This window comes from Sinohyriopsis cumingii, chromosome 5, assembly GCF_028554795.1.
Source record: "Sinohyriopsis cumingii isolate HCF-2022 chromosome 5, ASM2855479v2, whole genome shotgun sequence".
Taxonomy (NCBI): domain Eukaryota; kingdom Metazoa; phylum Mollusca; class Bivalvia; order Unionida; family Unionidae; genus Sinohyriopsis; species Sinohyriopsis cumingii.
The window spans coordinates 71576167-71602616 of NC_142965.1; the positions used below are offsets into that span (position 1 = coordinate 71576167).

The 26450-nt window shown below is 35.9% G+C and overlaps 1 protein-coding gene across 8 annotated transcripts in view; it reads right to left on the minus strand.

Annotated features, from left to right (window-relative positions):
• LOC149799417 (serine/threonine-protein kinase 24-like) overlaps positions 1 to 26450 on the minus strand; it is a 120223-nt gene that overhangs the window by 16595 nt on the left and 77178 nt on the right. For 2 of the 8 annotated variants that reach the window (XM_089958760.1, XM_089958759.1), the window contains exons 9-12: positions 24935 to 25030; positions 23448 to 23516; positions 13741 to 13833; positions 5932 to 6036 (exon numbers count right to left, since the gene is read on the minus strand). In XM_089958760.1, coding sequence (XP_089814886.1) covers positions 5932 to 6036; positions 13741 to 13833; positions 23448 to 23516; positions 24935 to 25030 — 363 coding nt within the window. The remainder of the gene's footprint in view (positions 1 to 5931; positions 6037 to 13740; positions 13834 to 23447; positions 23517 to 24934; positions 25031 to 26450) is intronic. The other 6 variants (XM_089958767.1, XM_089958763.1, XM_089958762.1 and 3 more) reach the window with 5 other exon arrangements.

Here is a 26450-nt window from a genome sequence, read left to right on the forward strand (position 1 = left end):
GGTCTGACGTCATTATTTAACGTCACCTCAGTATAAAGTGGCCCTTTTAATAGACATGTACAGTCATGGTCTGATGTCATTATTTAACATCACCTCAGTATCAAGTGGTCTTTTAACAGACAGGTACAGTCATGGTCTGATGTCATTATTTAACAGCACCTCATTATAGTCTTTAAACAAACAGGTTCAGTCATGGTCTGATGTCATTATTTAAAACCATCCCATATAAAGTAGTCTTTAAACAAACAGGTTCAGTCATGGTCTGATGTCATTATTTAAAATCATCCCAGTATAAAGTAGTCTTTAAACAAGCAGGTTCAGTCATGGTCTGATGTCATTATTTAAAACCATCCCAGTATAAAGTAGTCTTTAAACAGACGGGTACAGTCATGGTCTGATGTCATTATTTAACATCCCCTCAATATAAAGTGGCCCTTTTAACTGATAGGTACAGTCATTTTAACAGACAGGGACAGTCATGGTCCGATGTCATTATTTAACAGCACAGCAATATTATAGGAAGCATAACCTGTCTTGAAAAACCATTCCTTCTGACAAAAACATAATTGTCCCTCTAATCTTGAAAAACCATTCCTTCTGACAAAAACATAATTGTCCCTCCAATCTTGAAAAACCATCCCTTCTGAAAAAAACATAATTGTCCCTCCAATCTTGAAAAACCATCCCTTCTGACAAATACATAATTGTCCCTCCAATCTTGAAAAACCATTCCTTCTGACAAAAACATAATTGTCCCTCCAATCTTGAAAAACCATTCCTTCTGACAAAAAATAATGGTCCCTCCAATCTTGAAAAACCATTCCTTCTGACAAAAAATAATGGTCCCTCAAGACAGGTCATATCACTATTTAATCAATAAATCTATGCACTAAGAATTTGGTATCTCAAGACAGGTGGTCTCTCAAGACAGGTGGCAATGTATAAAGTACCTCAATCCTGATGATCCCTGTCAATTCCCTTGAGCAATCATAACTGAGCTTCAAATTTTCTATCTCACACATTAATTGTCCATTTGTCTGAAAAAACTCTACATTTTTGAAAATGTCTGCAGTATTCCTGCACTATATGGCACCTGACTGTAAGACACATCATCACAAGGCAGTGACTTTCATTAGGAGTGTATGGTAATGGCTCCAATTTTTTTTATTTAATAGTAATATTAAAAACAAAACACCTACATATATTCTGTGACCTACTAAGTCAGTTTTAACAAACATTATAACAGTGAGGAAGTACTAAAGCTTAAGAAACCTTTTTCCCAGACAGATGTTGTTTAACAAAATTAAGTAACAGTGTCAGTGATTTATTTGGAATATAGATGCATCACAATTTATCATTGAAAAATGTCTTGTTAGACAAGAGAATAAAATGTGCGAACAAGCATTTACTTTTATTTTTAAAAGCTGAAAAAAAGACTGACATTTGAAAACTAAAGTTACTTATGATAGATACAAATTTTATACGTCTGCGTTAGATAATTGAAAAGCATTACTGGACGACATTAGAGAAATGCATAATGTGTCTTTCACTGAAGCCACATGATTCCATCTGATCTGAAAGAAAAATGTGCGCTAGACTGAAACATGCACACACCACTCCCTCATTCTAGCATATGATATTAACTTGTGAACCTGTTTGTAACATACAGGATCCCATCTTTTTTTGGTACAGAAATGGCAAAAAATGGAATCAGATTTGCTAACATTTAACAATCATGAACAAAACTGGAAAAGGAAATCTTGATCTATTGGGTTTTTTATCACTCAGGCAACTAATGCAATTTGATATGGAATCCAAAGCATGAAGTTGTAATAACAAACCGTATATTCTGAAACAGTCTCTAACAAAAATACTTTCTTCATAAATAAAATATATCATGAAATATCAATCAATGAAAATGTTGGGAAATGCCTATTGGTAGCAACAATGAAAAACAGTTAAAGAAATTTTGTCACAGAATTTATTTTTTTTTTTTTGTATACATGTAATTCACTTTCAATCAGCTCGTTCAAAAGACATTCCAGAAACACATTAAAAATAATCTTTGAAGTTCAAACAAACATAATTTTGTCTTTCCTTTTCTTTTTGGCCAATTTTTTCTTGTTGATCCAGATGCAATGTCCCTGTAGCATGTATCTGCAATGTGCCAACTGTTTTTATTTTGTACAAAATATTGGACTATACTAGTTCACTGTCATGCACCATTAACAATGTGAAATTTAGAATCACTATCTTCAGGAATCAACCACAACAAATATATTGATGATTATGTTTACAAAAAATACACATGTCAAAATTTTAAAAGTGAAGAAACCAATTTTACCAATACATGAAAGTATAAGTACTACATGCCATTTTAATCTGTAATAAAAGTTACATTAACTTAATTTCAACTTAAATTTGTTTCTTCTGATATCCATAAATATTAAATCAATTGTGTGAATATTTTGTGCAGTATAAAGGAGATTGTAAATCTCTTGTATCAACAACAATTACTAGTCACCCCTCCCCACCTCCAATTACCCCAAGTTCAAAAAATATTAGTTACCGTGAAGCATCACCTATGCCCCAGTTGATGTTTACTGATACTCAGCTCAAAAGTAATGGAGGGAGAGGTGTATTAACTTTTCCCCATCAAATATAGGTAAAAAAATCCAAGAACATATACACTGTACCATTCATACTTGCTTAGAAGTCAAGTCTAACAGAAAATAAAATAAACCCTGATTTACCATCACATAATGTGCTGAACAATTAAGGTCTATTTGTCTGCTCTTGTGATTACTCAAACAAGCTAAACAGACCCAGATTTGCTGACGCATTATGCAATGGCAGATCTGGGCCTTTTGGTGTTTGCATCTGCATTTGGCTTTTAAGCAAGTATTGATAGCATATATTTTTTTACTTTCATTTTTTTATATATGCACCAGTTATGCACAAGAACAACTTTTGTTGCAAGAAAAATAAAGAAGAACCAACCTTGTTATACATGAAAGCCATGCACATGTACACATGTATAATGCATTTGATTATTACTGTATTAGCACACACACTACACAGTACAACTTTTCATATATATATATAACAGAGTACAGAAAGTCCACAATACAAACAGTGGATATCATAAGCAGGAGATATCATGCATAGTGCTCTCACCCCCAGAAATCATATGAACACGCATAAAACTTAAACAAGAATTATCATAAATACTTCCTTTTAAGTTAGATCCAATCTGAAACTACATGGACAGATCTGGGTCTATGCAGTTTGTAACAGCAGATCTAGGTCTATGATGTATGAAGCTGGTCTTGAAGTGTAAATGAGTTCTGGTAGAGACATTATTAATGTATATGAAACAAATAAATTCAAAGCCTCGCATTTTCTTGTGACATAACTAATTACAGCAAGTACTTTGAATCTGTACAATTTATGGAATTGTAATAATTTATGTTTTCATTAAGTGGGATGAATGCTGGATGAACTTGTTTAATTGGAAAAGAAACAAAATTTGAGGAGTTTGGTTAAGATATCTGAAATGTGGTCTGACTGCACTATACAAAATGGTAATATCTGGCTAAACTTACATTAATGCACGTTTAAAAGAGTCTCTTACAACGAACAAGGCTTCTAATATGAAATGCTTTCAAATGATTGATGTCATAACATTACATTATGCAACTGGCTCTTCACATTGTAACATAACACCAAACAATGCCAATCAACAACACCACTGATTACTGCAAAGTAGTCGTGGCTGTGTAATACATACAACCTCAAATGTGTTTACTCAACTTATTTAATATAATTCAAATAAAACCAATAACAACAGACCAGTTCATGGGCCAATTTAGCTGCTGGCTTGCTGGTCTGTGGCTTTTCAGGCAGGAGTTGTAATATCGACAGCCACAGCACACATCATCTAATACATTTGCTTAAGTTATAATCTATATATCACTGGGAGTGACAGTTTATTTTCAGCAGTGCCAGCTGATATCTACATTAGCTGGCCCTGCTGGCCAGTGGAAAAATCTGTGTTATATCAACCCCTGTGAGGTCCTATATGCTGTCAAATTCAACGGTGAAAAACAACTGACAAATATTCAGTGAAGTAACAATACACAATCTGTAAAAATCCTACCTGGCATCATTAGCTGCTTTATTTTTTTATTCGTTCTCATTCCACTCTTTCTCACAATACCATGAATTCACTTCTATTCAAGGGGTGCCAATATTCACACATTTCATGGTTGTGATATACCACTAACTTATTAATGACCAATTTGTAAAGACACAGGTTCTCTCTCCTCATTATATTTACAAATAAATACCAATAATAGACTTTTTTTGTGTGCAAAGTGACAAAATATGATGCCTATAAGGAAATATTAATTCACAGTAAATGGCTTAACAGATAATGTTTCCTATTTTGTTTTCTTGAACGACATCTGCCAAGGTTGTGTCTTCAATTCTGCTCAACACAATACTGTCATAAACCATCAGCAGTGATCAATTAACTCATATCTCATAGCATCTTCACAGTACATAAAGTTGGGGTACCTGAAAAGTTGCATGACTATTGCTCACATCATTACATTGGATATGCATCAAGAAAGATGAGCATGATTTTCATTATGCTGTTGGACTGAAGGCATGGACAATATACTATGGGCAAACAAAACTATGCTGACAACATTTAACAATGGTTGGGGTGGGGATGAGGTTAGTACAAAAATATGGGGGGGGTACTTCAATTAGATTTCAGAGGTTAAGTATTAATTAAGGTTTCGATTGCGGTGGGTACATTCAGAAAAATGGTCTTACTGACTATGGGACCGTAACCTTTCCAAACAATCTGTTCCATTTATTATCGATCAATAACTGATATTAATAACAATATTATGTAAAGACAGTATCTTGGCACCCTAGCAGATGTTTTCCCAGTTCAAAATTTTAGCAACACGACTTTCTGACTTAATGATTATTAAACTGAAAGAAAGATCCTTTCATAATTTAAGGATATGAATGCTTTATTGGACATTAATGTACAATGGATATAAATATTACAGTAGTCAATCTAGTGTTTCATTTTCTTAATTTATGAGAATTCATAGGATGCTACCTCCTTCAAGATCCCTTGGATACCATATATAGCCATGTATAAGACTGACACAATTTTAATCAGCATAGACCTGGATGTGCTGTCACTGGCCGACCTAGGTATGTGCAGTTTTAGACTAATCATTACACAGATATTGAGATGGCAAATCTGAATATATGAAATTTTTTAGAACTCATCAGTACAACAAACAACAAGTACTGTGCCAGCAGATCTGGGTTTACGTAGCTTGTGTGGACTAACATGTGGGACAAATAAAACATACACCATAATCTGCCAGCATATTATGCAACGAGATCTATATGGTCTGTAGTTGTGTCTGATTTATGTGTGGGTATATTTAACAAATATTGTTTCTAAAAGTACAGGTGGGCATCATCAGGCATAACTTATCAATGAACATATACAGTAACTGAAAACTTATGTTACATCTTAAATACGAGACTGAGAAATCCCAGGTGTTAAAACCAAAGGGATTTTAATGTTTATAATTTACATTTTCTTACCTACCTTCTCCACTTGTAAATTCGCTAAATTTATTCTTTAATGTGGTTTGAAATAGTAGTGTTAAGAGTGAAGGACAGCAGTACTTTTGAATAATGTTGTAAGGAAAATTGTTAGACAGGTCAAGTTGTGATCACAATGTATGGGAAAACAACACATTTTTTTGTAAGAAGCCTAAACCATGCAAGGGTTGGGTTATATATAATAAATAATACCATACAAAGAAAACATCATGCAGTGTTATGATACATGTACACAAGTTCAAAATTGGGATGCAACAATTTACTTACATACAGCCTGTATGGGGACTCAGCCCCTTGTCTAGGCTGGTTAGCCTGTGCAAAGTTGGCCTGATTGGGCAAATCGTACTGGGACTTAGGTCGAGAAAAGCCAGGCTACAGAAAACAAGGGGAGCTGATGAGCAAAAATTAAGAAAAAAAGAGAAGAAAAAAATATGCAAAAATACTCCACAATCAGACACATAAAGGAGACAATGGGTCTGTTATTTTACACAAATTAACATATTCTTTGTATGAAGTACCTCTGACACACTGGCACCTGCACTTCATATTGGCACCTGCTTATAGAGTGAAACATTGATGAATCTCACAATGTCATATTAAGAGTCTATATACAACAGCATATCTCCACAAAGAATGCATTTTTAAAATCTCCTTGACTGTGCTTTATGGACAAGTTTCAGTGTTGATAAAACCTGTCTGTAGCAAACTTCAATTCGGTCTTTGAATATCAAGTAAATCTGTTAAAAATAAACTCAATCTTACAGTCCCTATTGTATTATTATATAGTTATTTTTATTACAGTATGCTCTGTAGGGTTTTGAACAGAGAACTTTTGTTGGGAAACAAAGTTGGGAGAAGATGGGCATTCATGGGCCATAACCTCTCTAAGTGATGATTTGGAATGCTTAAAAAACCCAGCTCCTTCAAGGTCTCATCAATGCAAGCAAAATCCCATGCAAATGTTAACACAGAAAGTTGATCAATTAATACATCAACATAACTGATCAAATCATGTAGATGACATTGAAACAATGCTTGCATCATACTGCAAAATATGCTGAATGGTTTTTGAGTAATGATGATCACAAGCAGCAGCCAATGTAAAGATATGAAGTTCAACAACAAGGAGCACAACTCTGTGCAAAATGGTGTGGCAAGACAAAACCCATAAGATGCACATCAAGGTGTAAGAGACAATGTTCTTGCCAAACTATCTGAATTTGTGGAATAGTTCTCAATAGCTATGCTGACTGCAGGCAACATTCCAAGTTCCCAAATAAAGACAAGAATATGCCCAACAAGGGCATAACTCTGTCAAAAATTGATTAGACATTATTAAACCCACTAATGTAACATGCATGTGTATATGTGATTTGGATTTTTACATAGCCGTAACAATTTTCCAGTCATATTGATACGTCTGCAGTGTCACCGTTTATAGTGATGTCTAGCACTGGTGCATCACGCCATAGATGTGTAGCATGATGTCCCACCCAGTCACATTATCCTGACACCTGGCCAACCAGTCCTAATACTAAGCTATTAATGCTGAGCATCAAGCAAGGCAGCTGCCAGTACCTTTTTTGTAAATCTTAGGTATGATTCAGCGGGGGTGGGGGGGTGAACCCACATCCAAAGCAGACCAAATTTAATATGCAAGTCTAACCAAAGTTCATACCAAACTGCAAGAAAAATCTGCTGTTAAGTTCTTTAGCTATGCAGGAAACAATCAAATCCTATATGAAGACATCAAGTTAACTGTCAATTGTCAGAACTCTATCCATAATAAGGTAGATGAGACAAAAGATAATCTTGATACAGTAAAACCTGTCTTGAAAGACCACTGCTATGTGAGACCACCTGTCTTGAGAAACCACATTCTCAATGCACAAATTTATTGATTATATAGCATTGTGACCTGTTATGAGAGACCACCTGTCTTGAGAGACCAAAGTTGTTTGGTAAAAGAGGTGGTCTTTCAAGACAGGTTCTACTGTATATGAGACAATGTTAATGCCAAAATGTATCAGAATATCCTGAATGATTCTTGAGCTATGCCAGGTGCAAGGATAATGTATTCTAAATGAATTTTTCTTCTCCCTTGGCAGTAAAAAAAAGCTTTAAGCTTACTGTTAAGTAGCTCTTGATTTCAATTAGAACCAGACCTTGTCTGTTAGTGCATTATGAAATAGCAGGTCTTAGTCAAACTGTTCACAATTAGGCATATGTATATATGTTACACATGGAATTTATTGCAGCAGTAATATTATTGTGAGTCAAATGTTGCATGATTCTGAGACCCTTTTATCATACCATCACAACAATATCATGTTTATAATATGAGGGAGGGATCCAGGTGGATTAGTGATCACTTACATCTCACCTCTGTCCACATCGGTTCGAGACTCAGTTCAACTGATGTGGGTATGTGAGAAAGCTTGCCAGTTGTTTCATGTGGGTTGGTGGTTTTTCCAAGGGTTTTCCTGTGTTCCTCCTCCACCTGGCTGTCATATAAAGCCTATCGTGTGCTGAAAAAATGGTGTTAAAATCTACAACTATACTAAAAGTCATTCTCTATAAAGTGTTCTAAACACATGTGACAGGGTCATGTGTTAAGATCAAGATTACAGCTGATAACACTTTAAATCATGCTGAATCCCATAGTCAGTGCTTTGCTTCCAAACTTTAAAAATTATTTCACAATTTACAGAACTACCTTCATTCCCATTCACACAAGAACTATTTCTGAAAGTCCAACAAGATAGTTCACTTGCTCTAAAAACGAAGAATTTTACATCTGTAACATTATTAATGGCTTGTTGTAGTTCTACAAGGATTTCAAATGACCAAATAAGCATCTCCTGAGTTGCTATTATTCATCATGCACATGCATCTGCTAAGTAAAACAGTTCTCCTTCCCAAATGATCCTTCTAACATCTTGCAGATTCCAGTTTTTTTCTTGATATTGTAGTTTTGAGAATACATATCCAGAAATTTTCACTTCTGGAAGAAATTTAAATCATTCCATTCTGCAATTCAAAAGTAAAAAAATATGTTATTTCCTACATCTATAATTAGTGAAACTTCTCTAAGCCACTCAATTTTTAAACTAGTGGTCTTTCTAAACATGCCATGTAGTCTAGTTCCGTTAAAACCATTCTAATACTAGTCATACATTTTTCTACTGGTCACTGGTATAAATCATTGGAATTGTCTGGATTAGGGAAGTTTCACTGGACTTACAAACAGTCCAACATGTAATATATATGGTGATAGATTATTAGAATCCTTTGTTATTCATTGATGTAGGACAGGAAAATTCCACCCTAGGATCAGTATGTTGCTTAAGAAATAATAATAATAATAATGACCTTATTTAAAGAGGGTAACACAATTAGCCAAAAACTAATCTACTTTGAGGCACTGAACAAATCTACCTTGAGGACATGAGACTGTGTCCGATACAAATCCTGAATGTGAGGGTGGAATTTTTCCTCCTGAACATGGAATGAAAGAGGAGAGTTGCAGTCAAAATGGTGCTAAATACTGATAAAACTTTTGAAAATTTCTTCACTTGATGGTACAGCACATAAAATGTACACTCAGTTCAGTAAAAAAATTTAAATCACATTTAAACATCATTCAGCTTTAAAAACAAAACTGAAGTCAAGATGATCCTGGTAATAGTTGTACAGTTCTCCCTTGTTTTAACTCGGTAGTCAGTGTACACAATCGCTGATCACATTATGTTCCGAATTACATTATAGTGAGATTCGAGATATGTACAAAACTGCAAAATAACGAGAGTAGCATAATATACCAAATGGTGGTATAGTATACAGGTACAGTTTACATTATCAAATTTATTAAAATAATGGTGTTTTTAAACGAAATGAAGATGTGATTAAATCTAAGTTAAATTTCACCTTGTTTTCTTTCAACTCATTGCTATAAACTGGTGTGACTTTCATCATGGGGGCAATAGTAGTATTGTGTTAATCTGGAATCACATTACGCAATGCACTGTAATTGGGAGAGCTATACATATCAACAGCGTTGTATATTGAGGATATCTTGAGCAAGAGAAACAAATGTTCAGAAACAAAAATTAAAACCCATCTCTTATCCCTAAGATTAAAGAGATAAAGAAAAAAATAATGGTGTAGTCAAAGTCGACAACCAATTTTCTTTCATATTTATAAAATAAGATTAATATAAAAAAATATACAAGAATATCATCCATAGCATTTTTGGAAACCAACAAAAATGGACAAAGAATATATATAAATATTCACATTACTGTTTTACATTGGAAAACGTGTAGGACTAAGAAATAAGGCACCTCTTAAAGGCAAGCATCAAACATCTTATGAGAATAATGTAGATAAGCAGAGAGCATGAAATGGCAACATACAAACTCATGTAAATGTGCCATTACTTATCAAATACAGCCCCAAGGCATAAGAAATTTGTATAATGGTAATCCTAATCAAATACAGCCCAAACGCTGGAAATTTTTTACTATGGTAATCCTTATCAAATACAGCCCATGGCTGGACAATTCTATTATATTAACCTTTATCAAATACAGCCCCATGGCTGGGCAATTTTTATTATGGTAACCTTTATCAAAAATAGCACAATGGCTGGGCAATTTTTATTATGGTAACCTTTATCAAAAACAGCACCATGGCTGAACAATTTTTATTATGGTAATCTTTTACTATTACAGCCCCATGGCCGGACAGTTCTTATTATGGTAACCTTTATCAAATACAGCCCCATGGTTGGGCAATTTTTATTATGGTAACCTTTATCAAAAACAGCACCATGGCTGAATAATTTTTATTATGGTAATCTTAATCTATTACAGCCCCATGGCTGGACAGTTTTTATTATGGTAATCTTAATCTATTACAGCTGGACAGTTTTTATTGTGGTAATCTTAATCTATTACAGCTGGACAGTTTTTATTGCGGTAATCCTTGTCAAATACATCTCCATGGCTGGACAAATTTATTATGGTAATAATTATTGGATAGAATATTTTGTCCCAGAAATAGTAAAAATATTACAAGTCAAATAAGTCAGTTAAGAAAACATTTTAGAATATGAAGAACTAGCAATGATATTTGTTCACAAATGCCAGATCACAGTGACTGAAATAAAAATTGATTATATTTGTAAACAGATGCACTGAATGATGGACCAGTGCAACACTGCATGCTTTTGCCACATTTCCATGTATCAAATTTTAAGACTAAAACATGATTTTGCCTCCTCTCCTATCTCTACTGCTGAAAACAACTGTGATACTGTCTTAAGTACTATAAAGCATGATAATGTAAAATTTCATTTTGAGAAGAATCTTTTGCAATTTTATTGAAAACAGGGTCTGGCTCTGTGTTCTCAAAATTGAAAAGTACAAGAACTGCAATTCAGGCCAAGAACTCCTAAATCTGAAATAATACATGTAGTCCAAGTGACTCTAGGAAATCAGACAAGCTGTAACAGGAAACCAATTTGACAAAAATCACAGAAATTGTGACAGTCTTTGTTCCGAGTACAGAATCCCAACATTTCATTTCTTAACTTTGTTTGAGCTTGAAACTAACAGTACATATTTCAAAGAGAATACATGTTCATTATATGGATGTAGGTGGGTATAATATTCAACTCTGCCACCAATAAAGCAATTTTATTAATAAGTCATTCACATAAACATTGTCAGAATTGTGCAAAACTACAATGGAATACATGGAAGAAGGTATAAATGTATCCATAACCTTGCTACAGCGAGAAAAACTAAACTTATAAAGCCCAAGACCACTGTTAACAAGCAGATGCAAGTCTATTCAGCCTGGTACTAGATGTACCGTATTTCATGTATTTTTTGTATCCTTTAATTTTTCATACACAATCCTGTTATCAAACTAACAATTATTTAAATGATTGTATCACTCTGTATTTTTTAAAAAAATCCTTAAAGTTATTGGACATAACATTTCTACTAAGAAGATTTGCATTTGCCAAAGAGATCAAAGATACCGTATAGCCATTTTGTTTTTACAAAAATTGATAATGAATTGTTGCTGAGAAAATACAATGATTGATGCATAAGCTCTCTTATGGTCACTACAATATCCACTGGTGTTTATTAACAACTGGACAAAAGCCTTCACAGAACATAATCCGGGGCCCCGAGTGGTCTAAAGCGCTCTCTGTTACCGATCACTGCCATCATCTCACCTCTGTCTGCGTGGGTTCGAGTCTCAGGCTCGGCTAATGTGGGTATGTGAGAAAGCTTGCCAGTGGCTTCTCATAGGTCGGTGGTTCTTTCTAGGGTTTTCCCTGAGTTCTTCCTCCACCATTAATACCGGCCGCCATGTATAGCCTATCATGTGTTGAACAATGGCCTTAAACCCCATTACAACAACAGAACATAATCCTCAATTATCGTTAATTAGTTCTCCTTATTAAGTCTGTCACCGAAGCAAAACACCATGTGCATTTTAAAATGAGTCTGGAAGCTCTGTGGTGTTAACTTATCCAACAAAAATTATATGAGTACATGTTCAAATGAAGACCACAGACCAATAAAGAACTAGTGTTATTGTTTCAATGTAGTCATACAAAAATAAATTATTAAAAAAAATGTCATTTTCTACTGTCAATTTGAAGTTATGGACTCCATTAAATCGATTCATACATATACAATCTTAAGTGCTTGTACTCTTATGACTTGGATATAATTAACATTTTATAATGAATCTATTCTACGATATACCCCTCTATTGTTATCTGTTTTGGCGCATTCGAATAACAAGTAATGTGTATGATCTCTGGTCTTTACAACATCTGTTGTACGGACAATGGCCTCAATAGCACATTGACAGATTTTCATTTTCCTAAAGATAGCTTCATTTCCCAACTGGCAGCCTTGCTGATTTGACCTCTTCTGTCAAATCTTGCCCTCTTATCTGGTTTCAACTGGAATAACCAAAGCTCTAAACCTATTTAATTAGCATGTAAATAACAAGGCATAGCTATGTGGTTATTGTAACAATGTATATTATAATTAAAACAAGAACAAATTGTTGATTTAGAGGTGTTTGTTGATAATGGAATATAGTTGTGTCCTAATACATGAGGATTATGACAATTGTCAGGTAACTGGAAAATATCTTTTTTCTTCTTTGCAAAAGCTACAAAAAAAAACTGCCCTGAATAAATATAGTCTTGTACACTGACAAAATTTTGTTATCTCTCTCTCTCTCTTTCTCACAACACACACACACAGACATAATCACGTGCATTAACTAAAACGTGTTTTTAAGTTTTTTATATTTTTTATTGCAATTTGATAATGAGGTCATTGCTGCTGTAAGAATACAAGTTGCAAATTGTTTCTTGCCAACATAGACTCATATCATTGCGTACAATTTACCAATAAATAATACCCATACATGTTCAGGCCATCATAATCATTTTGCCAACATTACACAACTTAACAGCTATAAAGAAATACACTCCAAATGCAGATGAGCTTGCACACTAAGACATTATGCTCTCTCTATCTCTCTCTCACTAAAAACAAAACAAAAATCTTTTTGCGTACATTTAGTTTCATTGCAATTGGATTCTTGAGTTGAGCAGAATGAGACTGAAAATACATTTTGTATGTTTGTAGTGTTAAGTTGTTGAGTAGCATTTGTTCCATAGAACTTGTTCGGGTATGATGCCTTTATTTTTCGTATATGGTTAGTACCACAAAATGATAATTATTTATTTTGCATGTAATTTGTTGCACACTGAAATTAAAAAAAAAATTTGTGTACAAAAAATTACATGAAATACGGTAAGAAGGGGCGGTTCTGTGAATGTAGTCTGAGCCTGAAAAGAGAGTCTAATATTAACCCTTGCTCAGGAGCAGTTAATACATGTTAAAGATGCCCATACTTTCATTAGAATTACTTTAATGGAGGCGGTTGATTGTATTACAATTACGTAAAGCTCGTTGTATTAATGGCCATGCACTGCAGTATATGTTTACTGTTGACACATGAAAGACTTACAGCTCTATCTGATGGCAGCCTTGTGAGGCCGACATTATAGACTGGTGTAACTGGTTGTACAATGTCAGAACGACTACGAACATGAATTGGATTCTGAAATGTCACATCAAACAAACAACACTTGTAAGAAAAATGCAAAAACATTATTAAAGATCAAGAAAATCAAGATATAAACATCAGATATAATCATGAGAAGCAAGCCTCTCAAAGGGACGGAGGCCTACTGGAAAACTGAACTGATAATACCATTCCTTTCTTTAAACTAGACTACTGCAGGAAGATATGCAGTGAAAACCCCAAGCTGATATGATTTTACATTTAGGAGAAACTAAGTTGACAAGTGCAAGAATATGATCAAAACAATCAACATTTAGAAAAATGATCAAAACAATCAACACAGAAAAATGACAATCCTGAATGCAAAATGAGAAAATAGCCCCCACCCATCCCTGCTGTATTATTTATAGAACGATTACAAAGTAGCCTCAATGAAATAAATAGCCTCACACTTAAGTAGAACTAAGGGCTTAAGATCCCTCATATATCCATATTTCACAAAAACATGGCATTTTAATGTAAATGTATGCACTGTACTGTATGTATGTATTAATATTTAACAGCATGCCAGCATAATAAAAAGGCTATACATTGCCAATTAAAAGTAAAGTTCTAATAATATAAATAGCACTGTACTGTATGTATTAATATTTAACAGTATTCCAGCATAACAAAATGGATTTATATTGCCAATTAAAAGTTCTAACAAAATGTAAATAGCACCGTACTGTATGTATTAATTAATATTTAACAGTATTCCAGCATAATAATATGGCTTTATATTGCCAATTAAAAGTAAAGTTCTAAAAAATTAAATAGCACTGTATTGAGCTAATGATTGTACACCTTAACTGCATTCAACCAAGTCATAAGAAGCATTGATCTAATATGGTTCAGTGCATATCGTAACTGGCTGAATATCAAAAGAGCATACCATCATCGGCTGAATGTTACATAGCATATACCACCATCAGTGTGTGTTATTAGGAATTTTAACGTAGCTTTAGCAATTTTTTAGTCATATCGCTACGATGTCTGCAGTGTGGCAGTTTACAGTGATGTCTAGTACTGGGTCATCATGTTGCAGACATGTAGCATGATGTCCCACCCAGACACGTTATTCTGACACCAAGCAGACCAGTCCTAACACTAACATCTTAATGCTAAGCACCTAGCGAGGCAGCTGTTAGTACCATTTTTGTAAGTCTTTGGTATGACACGGCCGGGGTTCAAACCCATGACCTCCCGCTTCTGAGGCAGACGCTCTAACTGCTAGGCCACTGGAGCGGTTGCCCACCATCAGTTAATGTTATATAGCATATATCACCATCAGTTAATGTTATATAGCATGTACCATAGTCAGTTAATGTTATATAGCATGTACTACCAGAGTTAATGTTATATAGCATGAACCATCAGTTAATGTTATATAGCACGTATTACCAGTGTTAATGTTATATAGCATGTAACATAGTCAGTTAATGTTATATAGCATGTACCATAGTCAGTTAATGTTACATAGCATGTACTACCAGATGTTATTGTTATATATCATGTACTACCATCAGTCAATGTTATACAGCATGTGCCACCATCAGTTAATGGTCCAAGGTTGACATTGCCAGGGTGTGAGTGGGAGATAAGTGCCACACCCCTCCAGAAATGCCCCATATGGCTTGTGTCTCTGATCACCTCTGTCAACTAAAATCCAGCTCCTGGCCTTCGCGAGTGGCTTAGCTTCGAAGTCTGGAGGTCCATGTTTCCACTAACAGAAGAAGGGGTGAAGGCAGGCCCCTGGCACCATAAAACCAGTTGCTTCAGATAGATGGGATTCGTAAACTTTGTTTAGTAGTTCATCTACGAATAGGAAGACTTTGATTCCAAACCTCTGCTGCCTTGCAGCTATACCCACTCACGGGAAAGGCTAAGGGAGTAAACTCCGACAGAAAATCCCGAGACCCTAAGGCAGTGAGACATTTACTTCAACATCATTCCGGCAACTCCTGTGACACCGTTGGTGCCAAGCTGTATTGGCATTAGTTGTTCTCTTGGGTCTACCAGCTGCGTGGAAAGGGGGGATCTGCTGCATGGGCAACAGCTGATTCACCATACCACCCTGCCCAGGCTTCGTAGTTCAACTTGAGAGGACAACATGGGAAGTAGCAGATTACCAGTTCTAAGTCAAAGCTCAATTGGCGTAGAGATTGGGGCCAGGGGTTACTTCTGACGGTGGGAGAGATCATCATGTCTCACTGGACAGCTATCACCCGCCTCAAGCTGGGCAGCCCCCAGTCATTAAGGTGTTGCCTGCCATGGCCTGCCTGCTTCATTATGTGTGTGGAGCTTAGAGAACCATCTCGACAAGTGGGCTACATACTCCACACCAGGAAAGATTCAAAGAAGAAATAAGAAGACTCCAGCTCTTTGTCTTGCAAGCTAGAACATCAGTACCATGTGTCCTAGATTGACTGCTGACCTACAGCAGATCGACAATGCATGGAGGACTGATGTCATTTACAGAGAACTGCAACAGCAGCACCATCAGGGAAGCCAACTACACCTTCTTTTGGCAAGGGAAGCCCTCAGATGAACCTAGGCAGCACGGTGTAGGCTTTGCTGGAAAGAACAAGCTAGTCACCTTCATTGAACCTCCATCATCAGGTACTGAGAGAATCCTTGTCAACAGCCTCAGGCCCAGTCAACATCTTCAGCATGTACGCCCCAACCCTCTGCTCCACCCACGAGGAGAAAGACAAGTTCTGTAAGGCTCTGGATCAGGCAATATCCAGTATCACCAACAATGAAGGTCTCTACTTACTAGGAGACTTCAGTGTTAAAGTGGGAGCTGACCATGAGGCCTGGTCAACATGTCTCGGCTCTCACAGAAGGGGCAAGATCAATGAGAATGGTCAGCAGCTGCTGAAGATGTGCTGCTCCTACAGCCTATGTGTGACCAACACTTTCTTCAAATCCAAGGAGATCCACCAGGTGTCATGGAGACACCTATGTTCACGCCACTGGCACCAGCTAGACCTCATCATCACCAGGCATGCAGAACTAGCCAGTGTCCTCCTCACCAGCAGTACCACAGTGCCAACTTCAACATGGACCATTCCCTTGTGGCCAGCAAGGTGCGAATAATGCCCAAGAAGCTGCACCACGCCAAGAAGAAGGGTCGCATACGCATCAACACCTGCTGTGCAAAGCAACCCAGAGAAAACTGCAGAAAGTTCTCACCAAAGCGATACCTGATGACGCCATTGACTCCAAGTGGTTCTACCTCTGTGATTCTGTGTACAACTCAGCCATCACTACTTACGGGAAGAAGGAGTGCAAAAATGCTGACTGGTATGAGACCACCTGGGAGAAGATAGAGCCCATGACTGAGACAGAGAAAAGCCCTCCTGGCATACAAGATTGTACCTAGCCCCAGTACACTACAAGCCGTCAGGACTGCCAGGAACAATGCCCAGCAGACCACCCACCACTGTGCCAACACCTACTGGCTGAACCTCTGCACCAGTATACAGACAGCTGCCGACACCAGGAATGCAAGAGGAATGTATGAGGGTATCAAGAAGGTGACAGGCCTCCACACCTCCAAGACCACCCTCATCAAGTCCATGATGGGTGAAGTCATCACAGACCAGTGTAAACAACTGCAGCGATGGGTCGATCAGTATCTTGAGCTATATGCAACCCAAAACATCATCACTGATATTCGCCCTGGAAGCCATCCTAGACCTGCCAGTCAAGGAGGAACTAGACACACCGCCTACCCTGGAAGAGCTCAGAAAAGCCATTGATGGCCTTTCCTGTGGGAAGACTCCTGGAAGCAATAGCATTCCACCTAAGTCCTCACCTAAGTCCTCAAGAGCGGGAAATCAGCACTGCTCCAGCCCTCTGCTTCTGCTGGGAACAGGGACATATCCCCAGGACATGCGTGATGCCAACATCGCCACTTTGTACAAGAACAAAGGAGACCATAGTGACTGCAACAACTACTGGGGCATCTCCCTCCTCAGCATCATCGGAAACGCTTTCACCCGTGTTGCCTTGGTGCGCTTGCCTCCCACATCTATCCAGAGTCCCGGTGTGGCTTGAAGAAAAGTTTTTTGTTTTTACTGAAGATTGTAGTCAGCTTTCTTTGATGAAAGGTGCATGCAATATTGAAGTCACTGCTAAAGGCCAGCTTTGGAGAACCAAAGAAATGCTTGTTTATTATTGTGGCAACAACATCAAATAATTATACTGCATGACTGTGACTCTTTTTTCCCATTTGCTTAGTATATTTTCATAACAGTTCGTGCTTCAAAGGTAAGTTTTTCTCTGAAATTTCAGCAAATTATTTTATTTGGATACATTTCTATAAAAGGAATTGGCTGTCATTTGGTCAATTGTATATATAGTTCCTCCATGCCTACTGAATAGACCAACAAGTTTTTTTAATTATTTCACAACATACAGTACTCATGCTCAATGTCAACACAAGTGGATTATGATACAATGCACTGTTAAGAAGGCTTGTCAATATGGACAAAGAATTTGTTTATGTAACAATAGATAAATTTCAGTGCATTTTATATCAAGTCTAGAGCTTCCTTTCATGGGGCCTCTAAATTCCTCCACTTTAAACCAATGGTTTTATATACAAGGTCGGCAATAAAAAAATTGCCAGATGGTATATTTTGATGCCAAATAGGGAAAATAAAATCGCAGTTTGCAACATTGGCGAGGCCCTACGCGATGCAAGAATAAACTTTTCAAACTTTATTTTTTGTACTTTTAATTTTTGTGTATGAGAAAAATTAATATAAATTTTCAGGAGCCATGCCAAATCCTCTTGTATTATTCATGCGTGATCTCTTCCCCAAAATGATAGTAAACTTTTTATTTTTTTTGTGTGTGCGAGAAATATGCATGTATATAAAATTTCAGGAGCCACGCCTCGACCGTGTTATATCCGAATTTGTGTTATAATGGAACATGCTATAGCGGGTCACACTGTATCACCATCAGTTAATGTTAATATAGCATGTACCATAGTCAGTTAATATATACACTGTAGTATGTAACATGTTATACAGTATTTACTATAGTGAGTTAATGTTATGTGGTATACACTATAGTCAGTTGATGTTATATAATGTGTAACATAGTTAATGTTATATATCATTTATTATAGTCAGTTAATGTTACATAATATGACGTATGGTCAGTTAATGTGTTAAATTGCATGTGCCATTTGTAGTGAAACTGGTCTTGAGACAGCACACCCCATCTATCAAAATGGCCTTCCAAAACATTGGTATTTCAAATTAGTTCTTACTGTACCATATTGTTAAAAAGAAAAGATGCAAATTGGTATTTATTCTATGACATCATGGGCTTTATATCTCACATCATTTTTGATATGATCAGTATTAAAGCATTACCAAATGATAGATTCTTTACAACCTTGGGCAATTAATTTACATGGTGTGAAAAAGAATAAGAGTTATTACCGTATATACTCAATTATAATCAAGTTTAACTGCAAACACATAAAAATGATGATATATTAATTTATGTTACAAAATTCTTTAATCTCTAAATACAGAGGATCTACAATGGATGATGATTTAATAATGAATTGATGAAACTAGCTAAAACACTTTCCAGTTTCTGCACGTCTTGGTGAGCAAAAGCTTGAATAATCATTAATTTAATATTTAATCATGACACATTTAAGATTCTGTTTACGACATGGTTTTCATTTTAATATTAAAAGTTCGGATAAATAGAACATACAACTTATGTATGCATGTACGTATGTATGTACGTACGTACGTAACATAGTTAATATATGTATGTATGTATGTATGTGTGTGTGTATATATATATATATATATATATATATATATATATATATATATATATATATATATATATATATATATATATATATATAACTTCATTGTAACATTAAGAACATGCAGTAGGCTATTCAGTTACCAGTGTTACTACACTTTATAAAGAATGTTAGTAAATAATGTATTCACTAAGCTTTCCTTGATGCATAATTAAGTGGTTATCAAACACCCAGCAAACAACTGCAGGAAATGAATATGAAGCAAGCAGTTCCTAATGTGAAGCATATTTTGACAACAAAATTCATATAGTCTCGGTGCTCGACTAATGTGGGTAAGTGAGAAAGCTTGCCAATATCTTCTCGTAGGTTGTTGGTTCTTTCTGGGGATTTCCCCGGGTTCTTCCTCCACCATTTATACTGTCTGCCATGTATAGCCTATGTTGTGCTAAAAAAATGGTGTTAAACCCTACAACAACAACAACATGTGTGTGTGTGTGTGTGTGTGTGTGTGTGTGGCATGTTTCCACATTGGTTAATTTTGGAAATGTTATTAGTTTACAAAATCTTTCTCATTTTCACCGTACATTTTTTTTTTAGTTTTGTGGTCAGTTTGCAAAAATGTCTTCAATTTAACCGTATGCAATTTTCCCATATATCAAATACCATGTTCATGGTTTGGAAAAAAATAGCATGTTGATTTGTACATAAATTTCTGGAGAACAGAGAATTAACAGTAATATATATAAAACTGGAAATATTAAACAAAACAAAATTCTAGTTTTAAAGGAACAAGTACGCTAATAAATAGGTCCTACATCCTCCATTTTCCAAGAACTTCATCTTTCTGAGCAAAGCTAATCAGCCAGCACCCGAGTCAATGATGTAAATTGCATATCAAAAGAAACTGAACAAGCTCTGATTAATGAAATCTGTTGAAACAAGAGTGGAATGTGTTCTTAAAGTCTATAGGTACTTAGAGATAGCCCCATATTCTACTTAGAGATAGCCCCTTATACTACTTAGAGACAGCCCCATATACTACTTAGAGATAGCCCCAAATACTACTTAGAGATAGCCCCATATTCTACTTAGAGATAGCCCCTTATACTACTTAGAGACAGCCCCATATACTACTTAGAGGTAACCCCAAATACTACTTATAGACAGCCCCATATTCTACTTAGAGATAGCCCCTTATACTACTTAGAGACAGCCCCATATACTACTTAGAGATAACCCCAAATACTACTTAGAGATAGCCCTGTATTCTAGAAACTTAGAGATAGCCCCATATTCTATTTAGAGATTGCCCAATATACTACTTAAAGATAGCCCCGTATTCTACTTAGAGATAGCCCCATATTCTACTTAGTGATAGCCCCATATTCTCCTTGGCACTTGATCTCATTTAGAGTTGTTTTTCTTTTCAGATTGAAAAGATTGTATCAAGATAAATATTCATATAAATTTTAGTTAAAATCCCAAGATGAGTCCCTCGAAGGGATTGATGCTCTTCTCCAGGAATTAAAGATAAAACCATTTTTTCCTTTTAACTGCTGAGTGTCAGAAGTATTGTTAATATTCTATAGTAATAACAAGGTTTACAAAGTAACTACTGTGGCAGATATAATGGATATTAGATTGGCATGATTTTCATTTAGGACCAAGTACACATCATTAGGAGGCATCATTTTTGTTTAGGACCAATCAGACAGCACAAGACCTCTTATTATGAAAACCCTCATTTTCACTTAAGAGTAATGATAAGATTTGTCAGGATGGCCACCATGGTGAACATATTGGATATCAGATCAGTACCTGATTAATTCTGGACCAAGAAGACATCTTACCATTTCGATGTACATGTAACAATAACAAGATTTTCTAGCTGACTGCCATGGTGACCATATTGGATTTCAGATCAGTACCTGATTAATTTTGGACCAAGAAGACATCTTACCATTTCGAAGCAACAATAACAAGATTTTCTAGCTGACTGCCATGGTGACCATATTGGATATCTGATTGGCACCATTTCCATTTAGGACCAATAAGTCATCATAATAAGTCTTTTGGTGAAAACAGAATGTTGATACGACAGTGATCTAGGAGAAGTAGTGTAGCAAGATTTTCAAGATAGCCACTGCAGTGACCATATTAACAAGGATTTTGGAGAATTTTTTTTACAAATTTTCAAGGAATGGCTAAATTTGTAATTTATGTGCAATGTTGATGCACAAGTAATTAAATATGCAAGGAATATTCAAATTTGGTGACATCATCAAAATGCACCCATTAACTGCTGGAGGTTTTTGTCGTTTTTGCCTGAAATGCGAGTGGGAAACACATTTTGTCGGCTACTTCTGCATACATCCTAATACATTGACTTCCAAGTGATTTCCCATTTACCTAATGCCTAGTTGTGTTAGAAACTTCATTTTTCATTGGCCCATCATTTTTGTATTGAGACCACTCCTTATTCCAAATGCCCATCTTATCCTACTTTTTGCAATGGTTCATCTGTCTGTGTGCAGTTCAGACTGGTCTGAATTAGATCTGAGGCCAAAAAGTCTAAAATCCTGACACAAAATCAGATTCTGACCATGGGCGAATTTTGGGTTGAAAAAAAAAAAATCAGGTCCAAAATATTAAGTTTTTCTTTCTGTATTTTGTGGTGCAACTAGAACTTCCAGATTATTTGTTATCATTGTAGAGCTACATCTGTCTACCTTTCTATAATACCACCCACTTTAGTGTATCATACATGACCTTGACACTACAGAGCTTGGCAGTAGGCTACTACCTCCTGCCACGTAAACGCAGCGCCAGGGGTTAATGAGTTAAAGGTCAGACTGGCACCATTCTCAATTACAACCAACTAGACATTGCAAGAAGTCACATGTTCATATGACCATTCATTCAGCAGAAGTAATTACAAGATCTTTAAGATGGCCACTGTGGATGCCATAGTGGATGTCTAAGTGGCATCATTTCATATAGGATAAACTGGACAACATAGCCCCCCCCCTTTTTAATATACCCTTCCATTTAAGATAAGTAGTAATAACAAAATATTCAAGATTGCCAGTGTGAGTTTAAAAGGTGAACCTGCATTCAGCTGTCACCTATAGACACAGACAAAATCTGACCCTTTCCCAAGCTTAACTGTTACTAACAGATTGAAAGATTTGACAACTTACAATGGGCAATAGAACAGTCACAGAAAACAGCCTTTCACATGACTATATTTTTGTTATTAAAATCATCAACCTTTCACAAGAATGTATTTCGGTTGTTAACATGGACAATGTTTCATATAACTGAATTCTGATTGGTAAAATCATTAATTTTTCAATTGTTAAGCTTTCATTTGACTATTTCTCCTGTTAAAATTGTCAAGCTTTCACATGACTGTATTTTTTCTGCTAAAATTGTCAATCTTTCACAAGACTGATTTTCTATTGTTAAAATCAACCACCTTTTACATGATTATACTCCAACTGACAATTTTGTCAGTCTTCATATTTTACAATAGCTGATTGATTAAGAGTTTGTTCAACACCTGCATTAGCACACTACTGGCTCCTTTGAACAGTGTTACAGTGCGAGAAAATAAAATCTGATAAATGTTAAATGGATACATGAAACATGACTTAAATAAGGCCATGTTGTGCAGTAGAAACATATATATACTGCTGCCACAGTTTCTGCTGCTGCTGTTGTTAAAACTAAATTGCAGTTAACATATACAGAATAATTATGACTCTTGTTAATGAATAGAAAGGGATAATGAACTTACAAGGTCCTTTCTATAGTCACTAATGACCGGTGCTGAATCGTAACGGCTATGTATAGGCAGCTGGTGATACTGGTTAGGAAACAGAATAGAATTTTACAGACTAATCAATATACAGTTTATCACAGTAATTGTTACTGTCATTTCTAACAGTGAATTGTTTCAGTGTATAATAAGACTCCTGTAAAAAAAAGTATAATAACAATATACATAAATGAAATGGAAAATGCAAGGCAATAATAAAAATGTGCACAGTAAAATTCTTTGAATCATACTGCTTGTGATACTGACCTGAACAGGTGCACTCCAATAATGACATTATTTTCTATATTGACCAAATACAATAAACATCAAGTTTTCTTTACAAGACTAGCTTGTCTTCTCATTTAGAAATGTAAGTGAAGCAACAATAACTACAGTTTTCTGAAACTTGGGGGAAAATGTAAAACTCACATTTATCTGGAAAGGACAACCAAAGGCGGCATATTACATATATTTACATCACTGCATGTTTGTATTAGATTTGAAAAAAAAACGGACAGAAAAATGATATAAGATCGATGATGTGTGATACACACCAGGCACAGGGCCGTTTCTAAGTGAGCTCTGCATACAATAAGGCAGGTTCAACTGCAAACTACAAAGACCCAGATCAGCTGTGATATAATGAGCCAAAAGATCTGGGTCTTTGCAGTTTGTCCAGAGTAATCAGCAGAACAAACAACAGACCATGATCTGCCAGCACAATGGAAGTTAAAGGTCTATGTTATTGGCAGTTGGACCTGGATTAAACGTAAGCATATACAGTAATAAGTAACATACAAAGAATAAGAGACTGCTAGAAAATTATACAGCAGTACCATATATACTCACTTTAAAGTTGGGTCCAACTGGAAGCAAAACAAGCCCTGATCTGCCATTACAGAATACACCATCATATCAGGATATATGTTGTCAAAGACCCATATCTGCTAGTGCTTTACATAATAGCAGATCAGGGTCAATGCTGCTTCCAGATGGACCAGACTTGTAAGCAAGCATATACAGCACCCTTCTGCTGCAACTGTTCACAGTTTAAATCTTCTGTGTGTGAGTGTGATTTGGAAACTTAACGTAGCTTTAACAATTTTTCAGTCATATCACTACAATGTCTGCAGTGTGACATGTAGCATGATGTCCCACCCAGTCACATTATTCTGACACCAAGCCGACCAGTTCTAACACTAACCTCTTAATGCTGAGCACCAAGCGAGGCAGCTGTTAGTACCATTTTCCTAAGTCTTTGGTATGACTCGGCCAGGGATTGAACCCATGACCTCCTGCGTCCGAGGTGGACGCTATAACCACTAGGCCATCAGAGCAGTCTTAAATCTTCTCTTCATGTTATGTTTATGTTGTGATAAAATAGTAAACTATCAACTCTACCAATGCAAGCATTCTACCAACTAAAACATCTACTAAAAGTTAGAAGAAAGGAGTTCTGCACTTACTGGAGGCTGGACAGTTGGTCGTTCTTGCTGAGGTGGCCATTCAGGGGGTCTCATATCTTGTATGCTTTCAGCTTTAATAGCACCAGTCTGGGGATGCTGCAAGGGTTATGAAGATATCATGCAAAATGAACAGAAGAAGCTGCATAGTATGCCTGACTGAATGGGTGAGTACATTTTATTGCCCAATGCATAACTGACTGAATGGGTTAGTACATTTAATTGCCTAATGCATGCCTGACTGAATGGGTTAGTATGTTTTATTGCCAAATGCATGCCTGACTGAATGGGTTAGAACACTGTATTGCCCAATGCATGCCTGACTGAATGGGTTAGTACATTTTATTGCCAAATGCATGCCTGACTGAATGGGTTAGTACATTTTTATTGCCAAATGCATGTCTGAATGTGTTAGTACATTTTATTGCCAAATGCATGCCTGACTGAATGGGTTAGTACATTTAATTGCCAAATGCATGCCTGACTGAATGGGTTAGTACATTTATTTGCCAAATGCATGTCTGACTGAATGGGTTAGTACATTTTATTGCCAAATGCATGCGAATTCTCCCTGTATGCATGAACATGACTCTAGCATAATCCATTATCTTAACCATAACTTCTAATTGAGGACCCTGACATTTTATTTTTGGAGAGAATGCTAAAGCCTGAAGCTATTTTTTTTAAATAAAATACTCTAAAATCATTAGAGGCTTGAAAAAGGAATGTACATTTGTGACTAGAACCTGTATTCAGTCAATCTTAACCTAAATCTGTCTGTTGGCTTTGGAAGATAGCCACAAACATGCATGCATAAAATGCGTGTTCAAGTAACAAATGAGATTCAAATCAAATCATGATAAAAATTATTCACACAAAATTTCAAATCTGCCGAACTGGATGAATTTTGTAAACAAGACCTAAGTGTCCCCCGAGATCCCTCATCTGGAGGAAACTGCCCAATAAACAAATGCAAACACTCTTGGCCAAGAAATCCAAGTCAGTGGGATCCTTTCAGCTGAGATTTCTTCCAATGATGTTGAGTACATTTCTTATGAAAACAAATGTTTCTAGCTTTCTCTCAGTTTTGTATCTTTATTGATATCTGATGGCACATCTGCATCACTTTGTCTGATACTTAAAGTCCTTTAAGACAGGACTGAATTTTTGAAAGTCAGTCAAATTCCATACAGTGGGTTTTGATATTAAGTTGTATCAACATTTTTCATTTATTAGTAATTCTGTCAAATATTTTTGTGTGGCTTTTTTAAAAGAAGTTATTAAAGTTTTCCGGCAAAAGCAGCCATATTTAATGGCAGATTGGCATCATCTGTGAGATGTTAAAAGTGCTTCATATGTAGATGCTTTCTGTCAAGGTGGGTTAAATTCTGTTAGTACATTTGAGAAATGACTAAAAGGTTTTACTACTTTTAAGTTATAGCAGCCATATGTGATGATGGATTGGCATTTTTTTTATTGAAGTAATCTGTGCCATGCTATCAACTTGGTAAATTCTGCT